Consider the following 21,476-nt stretch of genomic DNA (forward strand, 5'->3'; position numbering starts at 1 on the left):
CTACCAGACTGATTTCCAGAGTGGTTGTACCAATTTGCAACCCCACCAGCAGTAGAGGAGTGTTCCTCTTTCTCCACATCCTTACCAACACCTGCCATCTCCTGAGTTTTTAATCTTAGTCATTCTGATTGGTGTGAGTTAAAATCTCAGAGTTGTTTTGATTTGCATTTCCCTAATGACTAATGATGTTGAACATTTTTTAAGATGCTTCTCCACCATCTGAAGTTCTTCAGGTGAAAATTCTTTGTTTAGCTCTGTACTCCATTTTTAATAGGATTATTTGGTTTTCTGGGGGTCTAACTTCTTGAGTTCTTTGTATATATTGGATATTAAACCTCTGTCTGATGTAGGGTTGGTGAAGATCTTTTCCCAATTTGTTGGTTGCCGATTTGTCCTTTTGATGGTGTCCTATGCCTTACAGAAACTTTGTAATTTTATGAGGTCCCATTTGTCAATTCTTGATCTTAGAGCATAAGCTATTGGTGTTCTGTTCAGGAACTTTCCCCCTGTACCGATGTCCTCAAGGGTCTTCCCCAGTTTCTTTTCTATTAGCTTCAGTGGGTCTGGCTTTATGTGGAGGTTCTTGATCCACTTGGAGTTGAGCTTAGTACAAGGAGATAAGGATGGATCAATTCGTATTCTTCTGCATGCTGACCTCCAGTTGAACCAGCACCATTTGTTGAAAAGGCTATCTTTTTTCCACTGGATGTTTTCAGCTCCTTTGTCAAAGATCAAGTGGCCATAGGTGTGTGAGTTCATTTCTGGTTCTTCAATCCTGTTCCACTGATCCGCCTGCTTGTCACTGTACCAGTACCATGCAGTTTTTAACACTATTGCTCTGTAGTATTGCTTGAGATCCAGGATACTGATTCCCCCAGAATTTCTTTTGTTGTTGAGAATAGTTTTAGCTATCCTGGGTTTTTTGTTATTCCAGATGAATTTGAGAATTGCTCTTTCTAACTCTATGAAGAACTGAGTTGGGATTTTGATGGGCATTGTGTTGAATCTGTATATTGTTTTTGGCAAGATGACCATTTGAACTATATTAATTCTGCCAATCTTTCTTCAGAGACCTGAAGTTCTTGTCATACAGATCTTTCAGTTGTTTGGTCACAGTCACACCAAGGTACTTTATATTGTTTGTGGGTATTGTGAAGGGTGTCATTTCCCTAATTTCTTTCCCAGTCTGCTTATCCTTTGAGTATAGGAAGGCCACTGATTTGCTTGAGCTGATTTTGTAACCTGCCACTTTGCTGAAGTTGTTTATCAGCTGTAGGAGTTCTCTGGTGGAGTTTTTTTGGTCACTGAAGTAGACTGCCATATCATCTGCAAATAATGATAGTTTGACTTCTTCCTTTTCAATTTGTATCCCTTTGACCTCCTTATGTTGTCTAATTGCCCTAGTTAGTACCTCAAGTTCAATATTGAAAAAATATGGAGAGAGGGGGCAGCCTTGTCTAGTCCCTGATTTTAGTGGGATTGTTTCAAGTTTCTCTCCATTTAGTTTGATGTGGGCTACCGGTTTGCTGTATATTGCTTTTACTATGTTTAAGTATGGGCCTTGAATTCCTGTTCTTTCCAAGACTTTAAGCATGAAAGGATGCTGAATTTTGTCAAATGCTTTTTCAGCATCTAATGAAATGACCATGTGGTTTTTTTTTTTCTTTGAGTTTATTTATGTAGTGGATTGCATTGATGGATTTCCATATATTGACCACCCCTGCATCCCTGGGATGAAGCCTACTTGATCATGATGAATGAGCGTTTTGATCTGTTCTTGGATTTGGTTGGCAAGAATTTTATTTATTATTTTTGCATTGATGTTCATAAGGGAAATTGGTCTGAAGTTCTATTTCTTTGTTGGATCTTTGTGTGGTTTTGGTATCAGTGTAATTGTGGCTTCGTAGAAGGAGCTGAGTAGTGTTCCTTCTGTTTCTATTTTGTGGAATAGTTTGAAGAGTATTGGTGTTAGGTCTTCTTTGAAGGTCTGATAGAATTCTGCACTGAAACCATCTGGTCCTGGGCTTATTTTGGTTGGAAGACTTTCTATGACCCCTTCTATTTCTTTAGGGGTTATCGGACTGTTTAAATGATCTATTTGGTCCTGATTTAATTTTGGTATTTGGTTTCTGTCTAGGAAATTGTCCATTTCCTCCAGATTCTCCAGTTGTGTTGAGTATAGGCTTTTGTAGTAGGATCTGATGATTTTTTTTAATTTCCTCAGTTTCTGTTGTTATATCCCTTTTTTCATTTCTAATTTTGTTAATCTGGATACTGTCTCTGTGCCCTTTGGTTAATCTGGCTAAGGGTTTATCTATCTTGTTATTTTCTCAAAGAACCAGCTGCTGGTTTCATTGATTCTTTGTATGGTTTTCTTTGTTTCTACTTGATTGATTTTAGCCCTGAGTTTGATGATTTCCTGTCTTCTACTCCTCCTGGGCGAATTAGCTTTTTTTGTACCTGGGATTTCCAGAGCTTTCATGTGTGCCATTAAGCTGCTAGTGTATGCTCTCTCCATTTTCTTTTTGGAGGCACTCAGGGCTATGAGTTTTCCTCTTAGCACTACTTTCATTGTGTCCCATAGATTTGGGTATGTTGTGTCTTCATTTTCGTTAAATTCTAAAAAGTCTTTGATTTCTTTTTTTATTTCTTCTTTGGCCAAGGTATCGTTGAATAGAATATTGTTCAGCCTCCATGTGTATGTGGGCTTTCTGTTGTTTTTGTTGCTATTGAAGACCACTCTTACTCCATAGTGATCAGATAGGAGGCATGGGATTAGTTCTATCTTCCTATATTTGTTGAGGTCTGTCTTGTGACAAATTATATGGTTGATTTTGGAGAAGGTACCAGGAGGTGCTGAGAAATATGTATATTCTTTTGCTTTAGGATGATAAGTTCTATAAATATCTGTTAAATCCAATTGGTCCAAAGTTTCAATTAGTTTTACTGAGTCCCTGTTTAGTTTCTGTTTTCCTGATTGGTCGGTCCATCGAGGAGAGTGGAGTGTTGAAGTCACCCACAATTATTGTGTTAGGTGCAACGTGTGCTTTGAGCTTTAGTAAAGTTTGTTTTACAAATGAGGATGCCCTTGAATTTGGCCCATAGATGTCCAGGATTGAGAGTTCTTCTTGGTGGATTTTTCCTTTGACCTGCAAGAAGTGTCCTTCCATGTCTCTTTTGATGACTTTAGGTTGAAAGTCAATTCTATCTGAGAATTGAATGGCTACTCTGGCTCGTTTCTTGAGACCATTGGCTTGTAAAATTGTCTTCCAGCCTTTTACTCTAAGGTAGTTTTTGTCTTTGACACTGAGGTGTGTTTCCTGTATGCAGCAAAATGTAGGGCCCTGTTTACTTATCCAGTCTGTTAGTCTATGTCTTTTTATTGGGGAATTGAGTCATTGATGTTAAGAGATATTAAGAAATAGTGATTCTTACTTCCTGTCATTTTTGATGTTATTTTTATATTTGAGTGGTTATTTTCTTTTGGGTTTGATGAAAGAAGGTTATTATCTTGCTTTTTCCAGGGTGTAGTTTCCCTCCCTGTGTTGGAGTTTTCCTCCTGTTATTCTTTGTAGGGCTGGGTTTGTGGAAAGATACTGTGTAAATTTGGTTTTGTCATGGAATATCTTGGTTTCTCCATCTAAGGTGATTGAGAGTTTTGCTGGGTATAGTAGTCTTGGCTGACATTTGTGTTCTCTTAGAGTCTGCATGAGATCTGCCCAGGATCTTCTAGCTTTCATGGTCTCTCATGAGAAGTCTGGTGTAATTCTGATAGGTCTTTCTTTATATATTAAATGTTTAGTACATTTGGGGTTTTGATTATTATGTGATGGGAGGTATTTCTGCTCTGGTCCAGTCTGTTTGGAGTTCTGTAAGCTTCTTGTATATTCATGGGTATCCCTCTCTTTAGGTTAGGGAAGTTTTCTTCCATAATTTTGTTGAAGATATTTGCTTGCCCTTTCAGTTGTAAATCTTTACTCTCATCTATACATATAATCCTTAGGTTTGGTCTTCTCATTGTGTCCTGGATTTCCTGGATGTTCTGGGTAATAAGCTTTTTGCATTTTGCATTTTCTTTGACCGTTGAGTCCATGGTTTTTATGGTGTCTTCGACAGTTGAGATTCTTTCTTCCATCTCTTGTATTCTGTTTTTGATATTTGCATCAATGGCCCCTGATTTCTTCCCAAGGTTTTCTATCTCCAAAGTTGTCTCCCTTTGTGGTTTCTTAGTTGCTTCTACTTCTGTTTTTAGATCCAGGATGTTTTTGCTCAGTTCCTTCATTTGTTTGTTTGTGTTTTCCTTTAATTCTTTAAGATATTTTTGTGTTTCCTCTTTCATGATTTCTGCCTGTTGACTCAATTTCTCCTGCATTTCTTTGAGTGGTTTTTGTGTTTCTTCTTTATTGGCTTCTATCTGTTGACCCATATTCTCCTGAATTTCTTTAAGTGATTTTTGTGTTTCTTTTGTAAGGGCTTCTAACTTATTCATGTTCCCCTGTATTTCTTTAAGAGATTTATTTATGTCCTTTTTTTTCCCCTAGCAGCATCATGACCAGTGATTTTAAATCAAAATCTTGTTTTTCTGGTGTGTTGGTGTATCCAGGACTTGCTGTTGTTGGAGAATTGGGTTCAGACGCTGCCATATTGCCTAGATTTCTGTTAGTAACGTTCCTACGTTTGCCTTTTGCCATCTTGTTATCTTGGTGTTAGTTGGTCTTGTTGTCACTGGCTGGTGTTTGAACCTGCTGTGAGCCTGTAGGGCTATTTAAGCACCTCTGGATGACTGGGTTTCCCCTGGCACAGATTGCTGATATGCTGCCCTCCTCTTGGGTGCCCTTGGAGCCCTAGTATGACCTGCCCCAAGTTGTCTCTGTGAACCTGGTGTTGCTCTTTCAGGGGGTGATGATGGTGGATGCTGTGGGGACCTTTTCCAAGTGCTGATCCCTGTGTATGGCAAAAAGGTCCCCCAACCGGGTAGGTGCACAAATGGCCCACCGAGCTGCCCAGGGTCTGGGTGCAGGCAAAAGACTGCCAGGCTTAGACCCAAGCAATGTTAGCTTCTGGCTATGTCTGCTAGCTGGCTTTGTCTGTTAGATTTCTCTGGCGTCTGGTAGCCAAGATGGTGGCGTGAGCACCTGCAAATGCTGGGCAGTCTGTAGGGCAAATGACCTCCTGGCCAGGTTGGCACACGGATGGCCCACCGAGCTGCCCAGGGCCTGGGTGCAGGCACAAGCCTGACAGGTTTAGACCCAAGTGATGTTAGCCTCGAACTATGTCTGCATACCTGGCGATGTCAGATCTCTCTGGCTTCTGGGAGCCAAGATGGCAGAGCGCCTCTCATAACTGGCTGACAGGAGGCAGAGGTCTAATGGGGCTTCAGTGCAGTAAAAAGCACTGCAACTCCACTCCATGCAGCCCAGCTGGCTGGCGGTGGCCTGTGGTAGCGGGCGCAGGGCCTGCCTGGTCCCTGTCGCCTCGGTCTAATCCCAGAGACTTAAATATGCTGGGCAAGTGCACTACAATTAGGCCACATTTCTAGTCCTAAAATGGTTTTTATTTAAAGAAATTAGTAATTTTAGAAAGTAGGGAAAAATAAAATTAAATTTGAAACAAATATTCATCCCCCACCTCTGCCACTACCACGAAGTGAACAATGTTATCCTTTTCTTATAGTCTTTGAAGATTTTTATGAATTTTTCAGAGTTAAAAATATACTTTACTAATTTTGTTTCTTACCTTTTTTCTTATAGCATTGTTCATTATCAAGTACTTAAAAAATCCTTTTAACAACTACATAGTATTTCCACAGCATAAATGTAGTATGTATACTATCATTAGATCTTTTGTTGTTGTTGTTTTGTTTTGTTTTGTTTTTTGAGACAGGGTTTCTCTGTGTAGCCCTGGCTGTCCTGGAACTCACTCTATAGACCAGGCCTGGCCTCAAACTCAGAAATCCTCCTGCCTCTGCCTCCCAAGTGCTGGGATTAAAGGCATGAACCACCACTGCCTTGCTTCATTAGGTCTTCAAATGTTTTCTATATCACAAAACTGAGGTTTGGTAAATCTTTTGAAGCATTCCCAGGGGTGATTACCAGACTATTATCTTTTGTGCCACCGACTGTGTGGTGTGTCTCAGTTCCTCATTCTTTGTGGTCTCCAATACTGAGGGTGAGCTATGATTTCCCAGTTTCACGAACCAGTACTGTCCTGCTCCTCTCACCTCTCTGTCACCTTCTATCATGTTCTCTGGCTAAACTCTCACTGTATCAGCTGACCTGTAAAGCTTCAAGTCCCACATAAAAGCTCCACTGAAGCTTTGCCGTAGATTCTGCGGACGCTTTGTTCCTGTGACTCATTACCTTCTAGATATGTCCAATTAAAGTCATTCACAAAACTGTTATATGTTTCCCAGGAACCAGCCCTCCCCTCTGGCTTTCCTGTTTGCATGCCTGACACTGCAGCTCTTCTACAGCTCATCATGGGGCCATCTCTAGTTCCTTTCCCCTGGTGTCGCAGTGATGCACTGGGTCAGTAGCTCTCCAGATTTCTTCTGCTTTGTTCGATTTTTTAAAAATGTTTTCAATGTATTCTCTGCATGGGTTACTGTTATCTTTTTCCAAAAGTAAAATATATTGAGATATGTTAAAATTATTATAAAAATATTAATTTTGGATTAAATAAAAGTGGTAAGTATTTAAAAACGGACACATTTAAAAGCTAAATTGTTTAATATGTTCTTTCATGCTGTTCTTGGGTTGGTGATCTGTTCTTTACATGTCAGGTGTAAGCTACACCTCCTTCTTTTGATTCCTTTGCATTTTTATTGTTTATTCTTTTGCACTAAAAGTATTAATTTTCAATACCACTTTATTGCATTTGTTTTGTCCTATAGTATAAAGCAAATAATCCCCAAATAATGACATGTATTACCATGTATAATAAACCTTGAAATTAATTTTTTTCCTTTTGTCTTTAGATTGTATCTCACTAATATATTGATCATACATAGTCCTGTGTCTAAAATTATTCAACTTAAATATATTTGGGGGGGAAGAGATACACTTTAGATATAAGTTTTATGGAGTTGTGTTAATCGGCTCAATTAACTTTTATATTATGAAATTGCTTTTAAATTATTTTGTTTTGTGGATGGAGAGATGGCTTAATGGTTGAAAATAGTTGCTAGTCTATCAGGGGACCCCAGTTTGGTTACTAGCATTCATTTGGCTCACGACTATCTCTAACTCTAGTTCTCGGTGATCTGACATCTGGACAAGCATGTGGTGCACATGATATATGCAGGCAAACAATCATCCAGAGAAAATAATAATAAATAAGTCTAGAAATTTAAAAAAATTATTTTGCTTTTGGCTGGTTGCTGTATTTGGGGGTTCAAAATAAAAAGAAATTAAAATAACCTATATGAACTCTTATTTCTACTCTTATCTCCAGCATCTAATTCCCTCTATCCCACTAACATTTTAGTTATTCTGTTTCTTTGTTACACAGAATATGATCAAACACAGTATATTTTTATGTATTTTTTTTGGCTTCCTCCCATGATCTTTACTACATTTCTGATTATAAGACAGGTAAGGGAAATGGTCAGTGGTGGGTCTGGAAGTAAACCCAAGCTTGGAAAAAAATCACATTTTAGCAGTCTATAGGGACATAGACATGGCACCCAGAATAAGCCCCTGGTCCCCAAATTACACTGATTTTTAAGACAGACTTTTTTCACACAAAAAAAAATAATTTCAAGCCCACATTCATGCCAAAGTTTCCTTTTAGCTAAACCTTTGCCATTTCATAAAATTATTAAAAGCAAGGTAGCTACAATCCTATGCATATACTGAACATTATATACATAAATATATAGATATAAAATTTAAAACCTACACCCAGAAGTCAGTGGAGTATCTGGAACAGTCATATATACATAAACTAGGGAAGGGATAGACAGTCTTCTCTCCCAGGCTTCTTGGAGATCTCAGTCCAGGCATGATGTATGCAGTGTTGTCCAGCGTGTTCAACACGACCTGTTTAGGACAGCCATTCAGTTCAGGTACTTGTGTGGTCAGGCATGCCAAGGTGCCAAGAACACAGCATTAGGAATCCAGGAGCTCTGACAAGCTTCTGGACATGGCTGCCATGCCCTCTGTCTTTTGACAAGCCACTGGACACTGCTACCATGCCCTCTGTCTCCTGCAGTGGTGTCCAGTGAGGCTGGGGACTCTCCCAACACCTGGAGGTGAGCAACGACATCAATGGGCTCTGTTTCAGGGGCTTTGGCTGGTGAGGCTGGCAAAGGTATTGTGGTGGATGCGGACATTTTTGGGGCGACAGTGTTCCGACAGAAGAAGCTCCGACTTTCACGGAACCTTCTGCACTGGATGCTTTCCTTTTCACAGTTGTGACTTTAACTTTGTTCCATTGGTGCTGCAGAGACTGAGCCGTTTGCATTCAGATCGGTTTGTCTTTTTCTGGCAACTGTTTCCATACTTCAGCCATTTTTTTTACTAGTTCCCTAGACCATCTATACCTGGATGGTCAGCCACAATGGTTATCCAGTACTCCTTGCAGAATACTCGGTAGGCAGACATGTTCTTCTCTTTTGGCATTCAGACAACAGAGCTCCAAGGATGTGGAGCGACAGTAGCTCTTAGCTGGTGGATGTTTGGAATAATCTTTTCAGGTTCTGTAGAAGTGCCCTCTATATGTATTTTCATGCCTTGTTTTTTCACTAATAAGATATCTTGGGGGAATCTTTCTATATTATTTCATGTAACTGCCTGCAGTTACATCGAATGGGTTACCTGGAAGAGAAGCTGGGGATGTACGGGAAGACAGCAAAAAGAGACAGAGACCAAGATAACATCTGCTATTCAAGGTCTCAAAGTTTAATAGAGAACTCCCAATATATAGGCAGGGGAAACCCTTCCCCCAAAGGCTGGAAGCTTCTCTGCAGAACTGGTTTAGTTGCTCCACAGGTGGCTGGAGTTTCTCAGGAAACTGCAGGTCCTTGAAGAACAATGGGCTTCACCTTGGTCTGAGCACTCCACCCTAGGTGGAGGGGATTATGGCTAACACAGGAGTTCCCGCTCAAAGGCTGGGAGAGGAACTTCATATTGGTAGATGTCAAGTTCCTGCCAGGTGGCATGGCACCCCAATAAGGCTCTCTACAATTTCACCAAACTATTTCTCAGTATTTATCCAGGTGTTGCTGTTTTTCATTACAGAACCACAATATCTTTTCTTTCTAGATCACCAAGATGGGTCAGCGGACAAAGCTGTTTGCTGCCAAGTCTGGCAACCTAAGTTTGATCCCTAGGAAGTCACATAGTGAAAGAGAGAATGACTAGTGTAAGTTGACTTCTAATAACTCTACACTTGTCCTTAGACTGCCACATACATCTGTGACACATGCTTGCCCCTCATGTCAAAGAAATAAATGCAATTAAAACCTTTTTTAACCCCCTTCTTCCTCATCCCTTTTATTTGGACTAAGTTTACAACTTCTGGTTGGTCTATATTGGAGATCCCATACTGTCCAGTCCAGACAGACACTGAAACAAGATTATTAACTCTGAATGGCTCCCTGATTTACCAGATAAATCTCTAATCCTTTTCTCTACTATGTTTTAGGTTCAATTTATCTTCCTGCTCCTATACACTCTAAATCCTTAGTAAGTCTTTCATAGTAAGAACTAACTCAAAGGATGATTAGTTAAGTGTGTGTGACCCATGGCCCCTGGGCCACAAATGAGGATAGCCATGAATGTGTCTCACACACAAAATCATGCACTTACTTACAGTTTTCAAAAGTGAACTTTGTAGATGACAGTGTCCAGAGTTTGATACATTTTGGTCCAATTTCTTCTCAAAATACAAATCTCAAGTAGCTTGACAAGTGAGGAGTGTTAACTTGTAATTAGTGTTCACTGGTTACAAGATCAGTTATATTACGATGAGAGTAATGGTCATGAGAATGCTGTGCATATCCTGTGTTACAGGCTTCTTAGTCATTTTTCCATTCCAACCTTTTTATGCACAGTTATTTATAATGAGAAAAGCAAATGTGCATACACGAGATGGATATACTTGCTTATTTTTACATAAAAATTAAATCTTGGTTATTTTAAACTGTAAAACAGTTTCTTCTGTCTTTTCAGAGTTGATAGATATTTTGATTTTATAACCATACATGTTGCAAAACATGTCTTACAAAAGGGTAGAAAGGCCATTTCAGAAATCGTTGGAAATCCTTCTAAGCCAAAGCCAAAATATATTTAATCAGTTCTCACCAAACTCAAGTCAAAATTTAAACAACAATTTCAAAAGTCAAAGGTTCTTATATAACACAACCAAAAAGATGTGTGAATTTTCTATTAACGTGCTGAGGAATGATGGTAGGAAAGTATCACAAGTGGTTTTCATAATTAAACCATCATGTTTCTGTAAGGGCGCAAAGCCTTCTGTGGAGAGTGAAGATGCTGCAATTCACAATGTACAGGAAGTGGTCTTGAGTCTGAGCCCTGGTGCCTCAGATGTGATCCTGTGCTGTGAAGGAGAGCCTGGAGGAAAGTGTGCACACCACCTTCAGAACCAAGGCTGAGGTCAGGCGGAACAGCACAGAGTCAGCACCGCCGGAACACCTTGGGTTGGTCATGCATCTGACTGTGAAGTTTTTGGGTATTGTATATTCAGAAACCTTTTGCTATTACAAAATTTTCACTGTTCCCATATTTAGTCACAGGTCTTCAGGAGGGGCAACCATCCCCAGTTTAAGAAGCTGTTAAATGTGTCCTGACTTCTTTTACTTTTGAAATCCCGAGATCTATCCAAAAACCATCTTTTTATGCTTGAGTGAAGAGTGGGCTTCTGGCAATCAAAAGAACCCTGACTGTAGTCCAGTCCTTAAGGGCTGACTAAGAAAAAACAAACCTTAGTCTCCTTTTTTGCATGTCTTTAATGTATATGAGTGTTTTTGCCTGAATGTATGTGTGGCTGATGCCGTGGAGGTGAAGTGGGTATAGGATCTGCTGGAACTGAAGTTATAGATGGTTGTCAGCTACCACGTGGATGCTGAGAAGAGAACCCAGAGCCTCTGCCTGAGCAACAAGTGCTCTTGACCTCTGAGTCAGCTCTCCAGCCCAGCTCCCTCCCCCATGATTTACTTTTTAGTTTTTGGTATTTTTTTCTATATTCTTTGTTTACATTCCAAATGTTTTCCCCTTTCCCGATTCCCACCTCCCCATATGTCCCATAAGCCCTCTTCTCTCCACCCATTCCCCAATCACCCCCTCCCATTTCTCTGTCCTGGTACTCCCCTACAATGCTGGATCAAGCCTTTCTAAGACTAGGGCCCTCTCCTTTCTTCTTCTTGGGAATCATTTGATATGCTAATTGTGTCTTGAGTATTCAGAGCTTCTGGGCTAATTAATATCCACTTATCAGTGATTGCATTCCATGTGTATTCTTTTGTGATTGGGTTACTTCACGTAGGATGATATTTTCCAGTTCCAACCATTTGCCTAAAAATTTCATGAATTCACTGTTTTTAGTTGCTGAGTAGTATTCCATTGTGTAAATATACCATATTTTCTGTATCCATTCCTCCACTGAGGGGCATCTGGGTTCTTTCCAGCTTCTGGCTATTATAAGTAAGGTTGCTATGAACATAGTGGAGCATGTATCCTTAATGCATGCCAGGGAATCCTCTGGGTATATGCCCAGGAGAGGTATAGCAGGGTCCTCTGGAAGAGCCATGCCCAGTTTTCTGAGGAACCACCAGACCGACTTCCAGAGTGGTTGTACTATCTTGCAATCCCACCAGCAGTAGAAGGGTGTTCCTCTTTCTCTACATCCTTGCCAACACCTGCTGTTTCCTGAGTTTTTAATCTTAGCCATTCTGACTGGTGTGATGTGAAATCTCAGGGTTGTTTTGATTTGCATTTCCCTAATGATTAATGATGCTGAAGGTGTTTCTCAGCCATCTGAAGTTCTTCAGGTGAAAATTCTTTGTTTAGCTCTGTACCCCATTTTTAATAGGGTTATTTGGTTCTTCGGGGTCTAACTTCTTGAGTTCTTTGTATATATTGGATATTAGCCCTCTGTCAGATATAGGGTTGGTAAAGATCTTTTCCCAATTTGTTGGTTGCTGTTTTGTCCTTTTGACGGTGTCCTTTGCCTTAGAGAAACTGAACCCACACACCTATGGTCACTTGATCTTCGACAAAGGAGTGGAAAACATTCAGTTGGAAAAAAAAAAATGTCTTTTCAACAAGCTAGATCAACTGGTGGTTAGCATGTGGGAGAATGTGAATTGATCCATTCTTATCTCCTCATACTAAGCTCAACTCCAAGTGGATCAAGGATCTCCACATAAAACCAGACACACTGAAACTAATAGAAAAGAAACTGTGGAAGACCCTTGAGGACATGGGCACAGGGGAAAATTTCCTGAACAGAACACCAATAGCTTATGCTCTAAGATCAAGAATTAGCAAATGGGACCTCATAAAATTAGTTTTCAGTCTTTTGAGGCCCTGTGTTTCCAGGCTGGGCTGGCCTCACAATCTTTGTTTAGCTCACTGAGCTTTGAGTGCTGAGGTGAGCACCCCTGGCCTCTGAAGGCCAGGAGGATGGTGGCTGAGAGGTAAAATATCATAGAAGAGGTAACATTTAGGAGATGAAGAAAAGTGAATTACATGGTAATGAAGGAGGGCCCCAACCAGCAGGAGAAAAATCCCATGGAAAATGGGTTTAGGGAGGGGGTTAGGGAAGGACCAGGCAGGTCTGGAAGGAGGTCTGGAAGGCCTCTGGTAGATCTGCTAAGTAGGCCAATGGTTATCTTCACAAGATATGTGTCACTGGAGTTAGAGGCAAAATGTGGCTGTTTACTAAGGTGTTACTGGAAGGTGAGGAGGCGAGAGTGTACAGCACAGTTTACGGAACCCTGGCTGGGGTGAGGTGGGGCTACAAGGAACGGCTATGCAGAACTCTTTTTTTTTATAAATAAGACCTAAGCACACTAGCATGATTAGGGGAGAGAAGACAGAATAAGTGACAGGGGCAGAAACGTAACCCTGAAAGAACTAATTTACTGAAAGGAAATGGGGGTGAGGGTGGGAACTAGAACCCGACTAAAGAAGCCTGTCCTAGCAACAGCAGAGCACTGCACGGGTGTTCCCCTCACAGCCTGCCAGAACTCTAAACTCGGTAGCTATGTTATCAGGGAAGCTAGGAAGGGCCCTGGAAGGAGACTGAGGCAAAGCACACCTGGAAATCAAAATTATCTCTACACATTTGAAGACAGGGCTACGTGTTGACGCTCTAAAAGGGAGTGGAGATAGGGTACAGAAAACTTTAGAAATATTTGTTAGAAACAGGAGCAGAAGTTATCAGAAAACAGACTCAACACTTTTGGAAAGTAATTAAAATTGTTGTGTTCTTTTCCTCCACAGTACTCTACATGCCAGTGTCACCGCCCAGAACCAGACCACACTGGTCCAGGAGAGAGAGGTTAGATATCAAAGCGAAGCCTGGGGGATAAGGAGGACAGAAAGACCAGATAAGCTAGGTGTGGTGCTCGATGCCTGGAGTTGCTGCCCTGGCATGGTGGAAGCAAGCTTCAGCCACATGAGACCCTGTCTCAGAAAGCAGATAATAAACTTACAGAACTTTGTATGCTTTCGGCTTTCCCCACTACTTATACCTTCTTGCCCTTCCTCCCTCCCAAGATGGTCTTCCTATGTAATCCAGGCTGGCCTCAAATTCATGATCCTCCTCCTTCCATCTCCAAAGTGCTGAGATGACAGTGACCCCATACTTCTACTGACTTTAGTTCCATTCCTTAGTGAAGGATCAAGGAAGCAGCCTGCCAGAATTTATGAAAGCCCCTCGACAAGTAAGCTCTATCATGATTACGTTCAGTTTTCCTTTGTGTAGCAGTTCTTAGGGAGCATACATCCCTGACACTCAAAGTTCAGTCTACTGACCAACATCACTGATGTCACCTAGGTGTTTGTGAGACAGCATGCTCTTGGGTCCCATCCCAGAACTCGTGGAATAAGAACCCACTTTTAAATAAAAACTTCAAATGTTTCACACGTCCATTAAGTTTAAGAAATACTGAATAGGGACTGCAGAGGTGGTTTAGAAGTTAAGAGCATTTGCTGCTCTTACAGAGGACCTAGCTTTGGCTCCCCAAACCTATGTGTCATCTTACAAACCAGCCGAAACTATAGTTCCAGGGATCTATATAGTTCCACATAGACCCTTCTTCTGGCCTCTATGAGTACAAGGCATGAACATGTAGGCACTCATCTAAAATTTGAAAAAAAAAATCTTTTTTTTTTAAAAACTCTGAATAAATTAATGAGGGAGTACGGGATCACCCATGGCTTATTTATCATAATAGTGCTAAAATAGTGAAATAAAAAATGAAATGTTCAGTCTTTGATATTCTTAAGCATGCAGACTCAATGCATTTCTCTCATTTTAATCTAGAGCTTGAATTCTTTCCCAAATGATTCATAATCCTCTGCACTAAGTGGTAATTTCATTCCATACCCCAAGTGTCCTCATTTTGTGGGCTCAAAGGTCAATAGTATATCTCCATTAACATATATATCTCTAAACACTGTATATATGTAAAACAGGTTGTTTCTGTAATCTCGTCCTGTTGGTATAATTCTGAAAAATTAGCATATTTTGTTTTTATCAACAGAACTTAAAAGAAATTCCCTATTTGATGGTTATATAAAACTCTGAGGAGCCTTTTACTGGAGACCCCTGAGTGAACAATATGGGGATGGAAATCAAAGCAAAAAGCAAGAGGAATTTTATTTAATCTAGCATGCTGGGGTGGCCCTGCACATGGAGAGAGCGTGACCATGCACAGGGGGCTGTGAGGGCCTTTATGCAGTCCTCAGGGCAGCCACCATTAGGCACAATGTGATTGGCAGAACAGTGTTATCTTTAAACTAATTGGTTGTTAGGGAATGAGGTAGGTGGCCAACACTCTGGGCCTCCCCTAGCCACAGAGACTTGTGGTGTGAGGAATATAATTTAGCCTCTCCCTTCTGGGAGGGGCAAGTGTTCCATGACCTTTCTAACGTTCCGGAACTGACCCTTTCAGTTAATCTTGTTAACTTGGTAAGATTTAGAATTACCTTGAGTCAAATCTCTGAGCATTTCTGGGAAAGATTTTTCTAGACTCAGTTAGCTATAGTGAGAGGATCGCCATTACACACAACTCAAATAAAAAAAAATAATAATAAAAAAAAAAAAAAAAGGAGAAAGGGAGTCAGTCCCTTCCCTGGCATCTTTGCTTCCTGACTGTGAATGCAGCACGACTGACTACCTGTTTCAAGCTCCTGTTGCCGAGACTTCCAAACCATAATAGACTGAACTCTAGACTGTGAAGCAAAATAAACTCTTCCCCTCTAAAAGCTGCCTTTGTTGGGGGTAATTCTGTCATAGCAACAAGACAACTAATGCAGAAAATTGGTCAGGAGTGGGGTCGTTGCTTTCATAAACATGACCGTGTGGTTTTTAAGCCTTTGGAATGGAGTTGTGGGAGAAACCTGTAAGACCCTGGAACTTTGGGTTAGAAAAGTTCTTTGATGATGTGAAAGAGCTTAATGGGCTCTTTTGGTGGGAGTTAAGAATTCCATAGGCAAGAAAGATGTGGCTAGTGAGGTCTGACTTTTGAGGCTTCAGAGGAACACAAGAACTCTGTTGGAAACAATGGTAGAATACATTCATGTTACATTCAGGCAAAGAATCTAGCGGCATTTTGCACATGTCTCAAGGACTTAAGTGAAGCAGAACAGAAAAATAACTAACTAGTCAGGCATGGTAGGACACACCTTCAATCCCAGCACCTGGAAGGCAAAGGCAGATAAAGCTCTATGAGTTCAAGGCTGGACTGATCTACAGTTCCAGCCAGTCAGGGCTTCCCAGTGAGATCTCATCTCAAAACAGTAACAGTAACACCTAAACCACCACCACCACTAACAACAAAGCAGCACAAAACAAACAAACAAAATCATTGGTGTATTTGGCAGAGGAAATTTCAAGGCTATCATTCAGCCTGTGATATTGCTTTTGTTCATCACAGCTGTCTAGGTCTACAGTTAAAGAAAGAGCAACAGGTGGGCAGAATTTTTCTTTCTTGAGTGTATAGTTTGTCAAGAAAAAGAGATTGGGTAATTTTAAATTGCAGTCAATGCACACATTAAAAGCAAGTTTAGTTGTTCAAGAGAAATAGTCTGCTCTTTACTGGGACAACAGAAGAATGCCACAAGGACAAGACCTCACCCATCAAAGGCTCCTGCTTTTGAAAATACAATTTCATTTGGAAGCAGAAAGAGTAAGCTGAGAATGCTACTGGAGGAGCGCCTTGTTTCTGGAAAGCGCCTGCCTAAGGAAAGATGTCCCAGTGGTCAGCAAGGACAGGCTGCTGTGGCAGGTTCAAGGAGACAAGTCTCCATCCTGAGCTGGCAGGAGAACTTAGAAGTGTCATCTATATGGTACTAGTTAGGCAGGCATGGAGGATGGAAGATTAAGGAGATCATGGAGTCTTATACCATAGTTTCAGAGAACAAATGAGCCTAGGCAATATGGCAGGACTGGAGTCCCTGAGAGGCTACCGTCTGAAGCTATGGAAGCAAAACCCAGCTTGCAGTGGTGACCCCAGGATGTTTGGAGATGCCAGAAATATGAGATGTCTGCTGAGGATGCATGCATGGTGTGGAGTGTGCTCAAGAGTGAAGCTGGAGAGATGACTTGTTTAAGAGCACTTGCTTCTCTTACAGAGACTCTGAGTTGGTCCCTAGCGCCTCTGTGACAGTTCAAAACTGTCTATAACTTCAGTGGAACTCCACTTCCAGGGGGGATCCAATGTCCAATGTCTTCTATTATCTGTGGGCATTACATATATACGTGTGTGTGTGTGTGTGTGTGTGTATGTGTGTGTGTGTGACTTGTATATATGCAGGCAAAACATTCATACACAAAACTAAGAAAATTTTCATTTAAAGAGAGGCTTTGTGTCCTTCAGACAGCAGAGAAAAGAGGGGGCAGGAACCCCTAAGCCTGTTAGAGCCCAGATAATGTCATCATGAGCTCTCGATGCCTGACATGGAATTGCAGAATGTTTGCTTTGCTGGACTCTGGTCTCATCTTCCCTTATTTCTGCCTTTTGAAATGAGAATGTTCACTCTGTGCCATAAGATTTTGGAACAACGCAATGAATTTTCTGTTGTTATAGGGGCTCACAGTTAAGAGACTGCCTTAGTCTCAGAAAAGACACTTTTTACTAGTATTGGGGCTATCAAAGATTATGAGTGTAGCAGTTATTAGTAAGAAAGAGCACAGCCCTGCCAGGTCTCTGCACCTCTCCTTCCAAGTATCCGGTAAAGCATGACTCTTAAACTTGAATAGTTAACCAAATATATTTATGTTTATAGAATTCCCAATTACATAATGCCAATTTACAATGATAAAGTCTTATCCCAATTTTTCTAAGTTCTCCAAAACACCAGAAATATATCTGAAGCCATTAGGATATCCGCGTCTCCTCCTCTGCTCCCTCTCTCTCCGCCCCTCACTTCTCTTAGCTCCTCCTCCTCTCTCCCCTCCAATCACTGACCTCTCACTGCCTCTCTCTCCGCCCCTCACTTCTCTTAGCTCCTCCTCCTCTCTCCCCTCCAATCACTGGCCTCTCACTGCTTCAATGTGAATGGATAGGAAATATCTTGCAACATGTGAGGACTTTTGAAATTCTACTAAATGCATCCGCATCATGAGATGACTATGATCTTAGAAGGTGAAAGGTAGTTGTTTAATAGTAACATTGGCTGTCAAGTTGACAAGGGGTAGAGTTGTGAAGAAGGTAAATCCCAACTGCATGGGATTTACAAAGACCTTGGAGACAAATCTTTAGACATGTCTGTGAGTGATTTTCTAGATCAAATTAACGAAAATGGAAAAAGCTCACCCTAACTTCCAAACCAGATAAAAATGAGAAAAGGGAGCTGAGCCCCAGCATGCATCTCTCTTTGCTTCCTGTATACAGATGCAAACTGACCTGCCACCTCAGGTTCTGCTGCCATAAATACCCGGCCACAATGGACTATAAGCTGGAACTGTGAGCCGAAATAAACCCTTCCTTAAGTTGTTTGTGCCAGGGTATCATCACAGCATAGAACAGATAAGTCCTATACCAAGGGGGCTCACCACCACATCCACAACATACATGGCATGCCTTAAATGCTTATTGGCTAGCTGTTGCCCTGCTACTCAGCATTACCCAGACTTACCTGGCCCTTCTAAATCTACCTCCATTCCTTGAAGCAGCTTTCTAGTCCATTTCCCCATTCCTCTCTTTACAAATAGTGCTTATCTTGTAGCCAGGTGTACTTGCTTAGGTAGTGTTTTTGTGTAGGGTCAAAAGTTTGTGATCCCTTTACCTTTGGAATATAGCTTCTTGCTATGAGTAGCAGGGTTTTGTATAAGATAAACAATACGCGTTTTCAGTCTTGAAATGCCTTGATTTCATGTATCATACCCAGCTTTCCTCAAAATATTATAAAATACCTCAAAATACTAGAAAATTAATCTAATAAAATAAAATTGAGTCAGTGCCAAAGACCATTCTAAGTAAAATTCTGAAGTTAGCAACACACACACACTATTCACCTGCTGTCTGGTCAGTTTCAAGGACTGACAGATACCTCATAACATTTCAGCGTTTCGAAGCTGTTACAAATATTACAAGCGGTTTAATCTGCTTTTTAAAATCCCCTCCTTTGTGCAAAGGCAAATGGAAATTCTTCGAAATGAATTAAGTTATGTTAGAGAAAGAGTGGAAGCTTGAGCAAAATTCTCTTCTAACATCATTGTGTAAACAATCCCCAGAGACACGGGGGCTTGGAGAGCACCTCAAGTCAGTGTGAATCCGATCCTGCACATACCGACTGGGGACATCACGTTGGAGGGCATTTTTATATTGTTTTTTAGACTTCGTCTGATTAAGGCTTTCACCAAGAACAGGATTTCCGTTGACTGTCGTGTTTTGTTTTAATGAGCTGGTGCTTTCAAGTGTTGTTACTTACAGGGCCCAAGTCGGTGGTCTAAGAGGGAGGGTGAAAGCCATTTGTCTCCTCAGGAATCAAGCTAGTCCAAGGCTTGAAGCGAAATTGCGGGGGCCGGAGGTGGTTCAAAATCGAACAGGATGGGGTTTGAAACTGTTGCAGGAAAAGGTGTCTGACAGCCACCTGACAAGCTTTTGATGTGCTGCCTCCCTTGGCCAGTCGGCTCTGGATTGCTAACAGTCTCTGGACTCTGGCATTATCCTTAGCCCTGGCCAATTCCTGTGGTACCAACCCGGCCCTTCCCTCTCCTGCCTCTGGGATCCCGCGCTCCCATCCCCCTCTCTCCCTCCCTTCCTCCACTACTTACTCCCCCTCCCCGCCCCCCTTTCCCGTTCTCGCCCCCTCCCTTTTCTCTTCTTGCCCTCTAGCCCAGCCCACTCCCCTTTCTCATTCCATCCTTTGGGCGCACAGTCGCGCTCCCGCTGCAAACGCCCACAGCTCCCTCCTCCGTGGGCGGTGCCGCAGGCCGGCTGTGCGCAGGCGCGCAGGCGCGCTTCGCAGCGGGCGAAGGGGAGGGGTTGCTGGCGGGCTCCGCGCAGGCGCGCGCTGCTCTGCTGGGCACGGCTTGGCACGGGCGTCTTTCCCTCGCTGTGTCTGGGCTGCGGAGCTTCTCCGGGCGGGCGTTGAGGCGCTCGGCTGCACGATGTTTCTCCACTCGGTCAACCTCTGGAACCTGGCGTTCTATGTCTTCATGGTGTTTCTGGCGACCCTGGGGCTGTGGGATGTCTTCTTCGGCTTCGAGGAGAACAAGTGCAGCATGAGCTACATGTTCGAGTACCCCGAGTACCAGGTACGGCCCTCCCTCACCTGCGCGCCCGCACCTCGCGGGCTCCTCTCAGGCTCAGCTGGAACGCTCCGGGTCGGAGCCCTCCAGGCACTTGAAGTCTCCTGCCTCGTGATGGGCAGGGCATCCTCGCCTCCGTGACCCCTCGTCCCCACCCAGACCCAGGACCCCGACTTCTGACCCCCAGAGAGCCAGCCCCGTCCCTCTCCCCAATCCCTGCCCTTCCCGGACCCTCCTTTGCTTGCAAGGAGATGATTTCTCTTCGCGCCCTGTGATGGGCATGTCAGATTTCGGTTTTCTGGAAAGAAACAGCGTCTTGCAGAGTTGCCAAAGCTGATTTAAAAAGAGGCTCTGAGGTTTTTACCTCTGGGTGAAGTGAAAGACTGGCCTGATGAATAATTAAACTGAAAACTATCTAGTTTCCCTCCTGTGGAGAATTTTGCGGATCCACCTGTTCTGTAGGTTCTGAGTCCGTGGGTGTGCGTACCTGTATTTTCGCGTGCCACTGAACAGTCAGTGACCTGCATGATCTATTACGATATCTATTATAATCACTTGTATGTACATTATGGTGTTATTTTGTTTTCTCACTGGGTTTAACAGGATCTGCCTCCTCTTTCACCGCCCCCCACCTCCTCTGTTCTAATTTGAATACTTTCATTAATTGCTTCATTTGTTCTGCGTAGTAGAATCTAAAATTCCATTCATGACCAGCAGTAGAAAGAGATGATAACAAATTATACAGCTGTCAGAAATTTCCCTCTGGTGATAGTTTTCTTCAGATTTCTACATGAATCTCTTAATTTTGGAATATCTATTATAAAAACTCCTATAAAAATATATAGTACATGTTGATAAAGTGCATTCTTAGTATACTTTTAGGTTCATAGGAGATTTAGCTGTCGATAAAGAATAAAAATCAGGATTGCTTCTGTGTACAGGTCCTTATAGAGGGAGTCTGTTTGATGCCCCTCTTATTTACATTTAAAAACTGAAGTTTTAATTGCTGAAGAGCATCTTTTCCCGTGGATATTTTATAGTAGAAGAGTTCCTACCTTGATTTTGCATCAGTGGTTATGAGGAAAGGGAACACTGCATTTCAGATGCTCTTGGAGATTTTTAGCAAGCTAGTGTTAATTCCTAAGCTAATAAACTGATGCAATGTTGGTTTAGGTGCATTAGAATCTTAATACTTAAATATGTGAACTTAAGGATTTTTTTTAAAACTGAAAATAGAGTTCATTTTAATTCTCTTTCATTGCCTATGGTTTAATAATTTGAAAACTCAGTAATATTGAAGTAGGTGGCTTTAGTGTAGTACTGTATTAAATGGTTACAATAAAATCATTTTGGAACAACAGTTCCCATTTATTTTAGATTTTCCACAATTATTGATCTATTTTAGTATTTGCAGAAGTAGAACTTGCCTGCCTTCATGTTGAGAACAAACCATATGCATCTCACAGATGTGTCTTCTGCCTCGCGAAATTGACTAGAAAGAGAAAATTAGTGTCCCTGAGACAAAAGAG

At 41.7% G+C, this 21,476-nt stretch overlaps 1 protein-coding gene and 1 pseudogene across 1 annotated transcript in view; one reads left to right on the plus strand and one right to left on the minus strand.

Moving 5' to 3' along the window:
- Positions 1–7,895: 7,895 nt before the first annotated feature.
- On the minus strand, positions 7,896–8,621 carry LOC127691903 (HMG domain-containing protein 4-like; annotated as a pseudogene).
- Positions 8,622–19,720: 11,099 nt separating this feature from the next.
- Positions 19,721–21,476, plus strand: part of Pgap1 (post-GPI attachment to proteins inositol deacylase 1) — a 65,848-nt gene continuing 64,092 nt past the window's right edge. The window contains exon 1 of the mRNA XM_052192936.1: positions 19,721–19,953. Within this exon, the coding sequence (XP_052048896.1) occupies positions 19,807–19,953 (147 nt within the window). The 5' untranslated portion in view covers positions 19,721–19,806. The remainder of the gene's footprint in view (positions 19,954–21,476) is intronic.

This window comes from Apodemus sylvaticus, chromosome 9 (assembly GCF_947179515.1).
Source record: "Apodemus sylvaticus chromosome 9, mApoSyl1.1, whole genome shotgun sequence".
NCBI lineage: Eukaryota > Metazoa > Chordata > Mammalia > Rodentia > Muridae > Apodemus > Apodemus sylvaticus.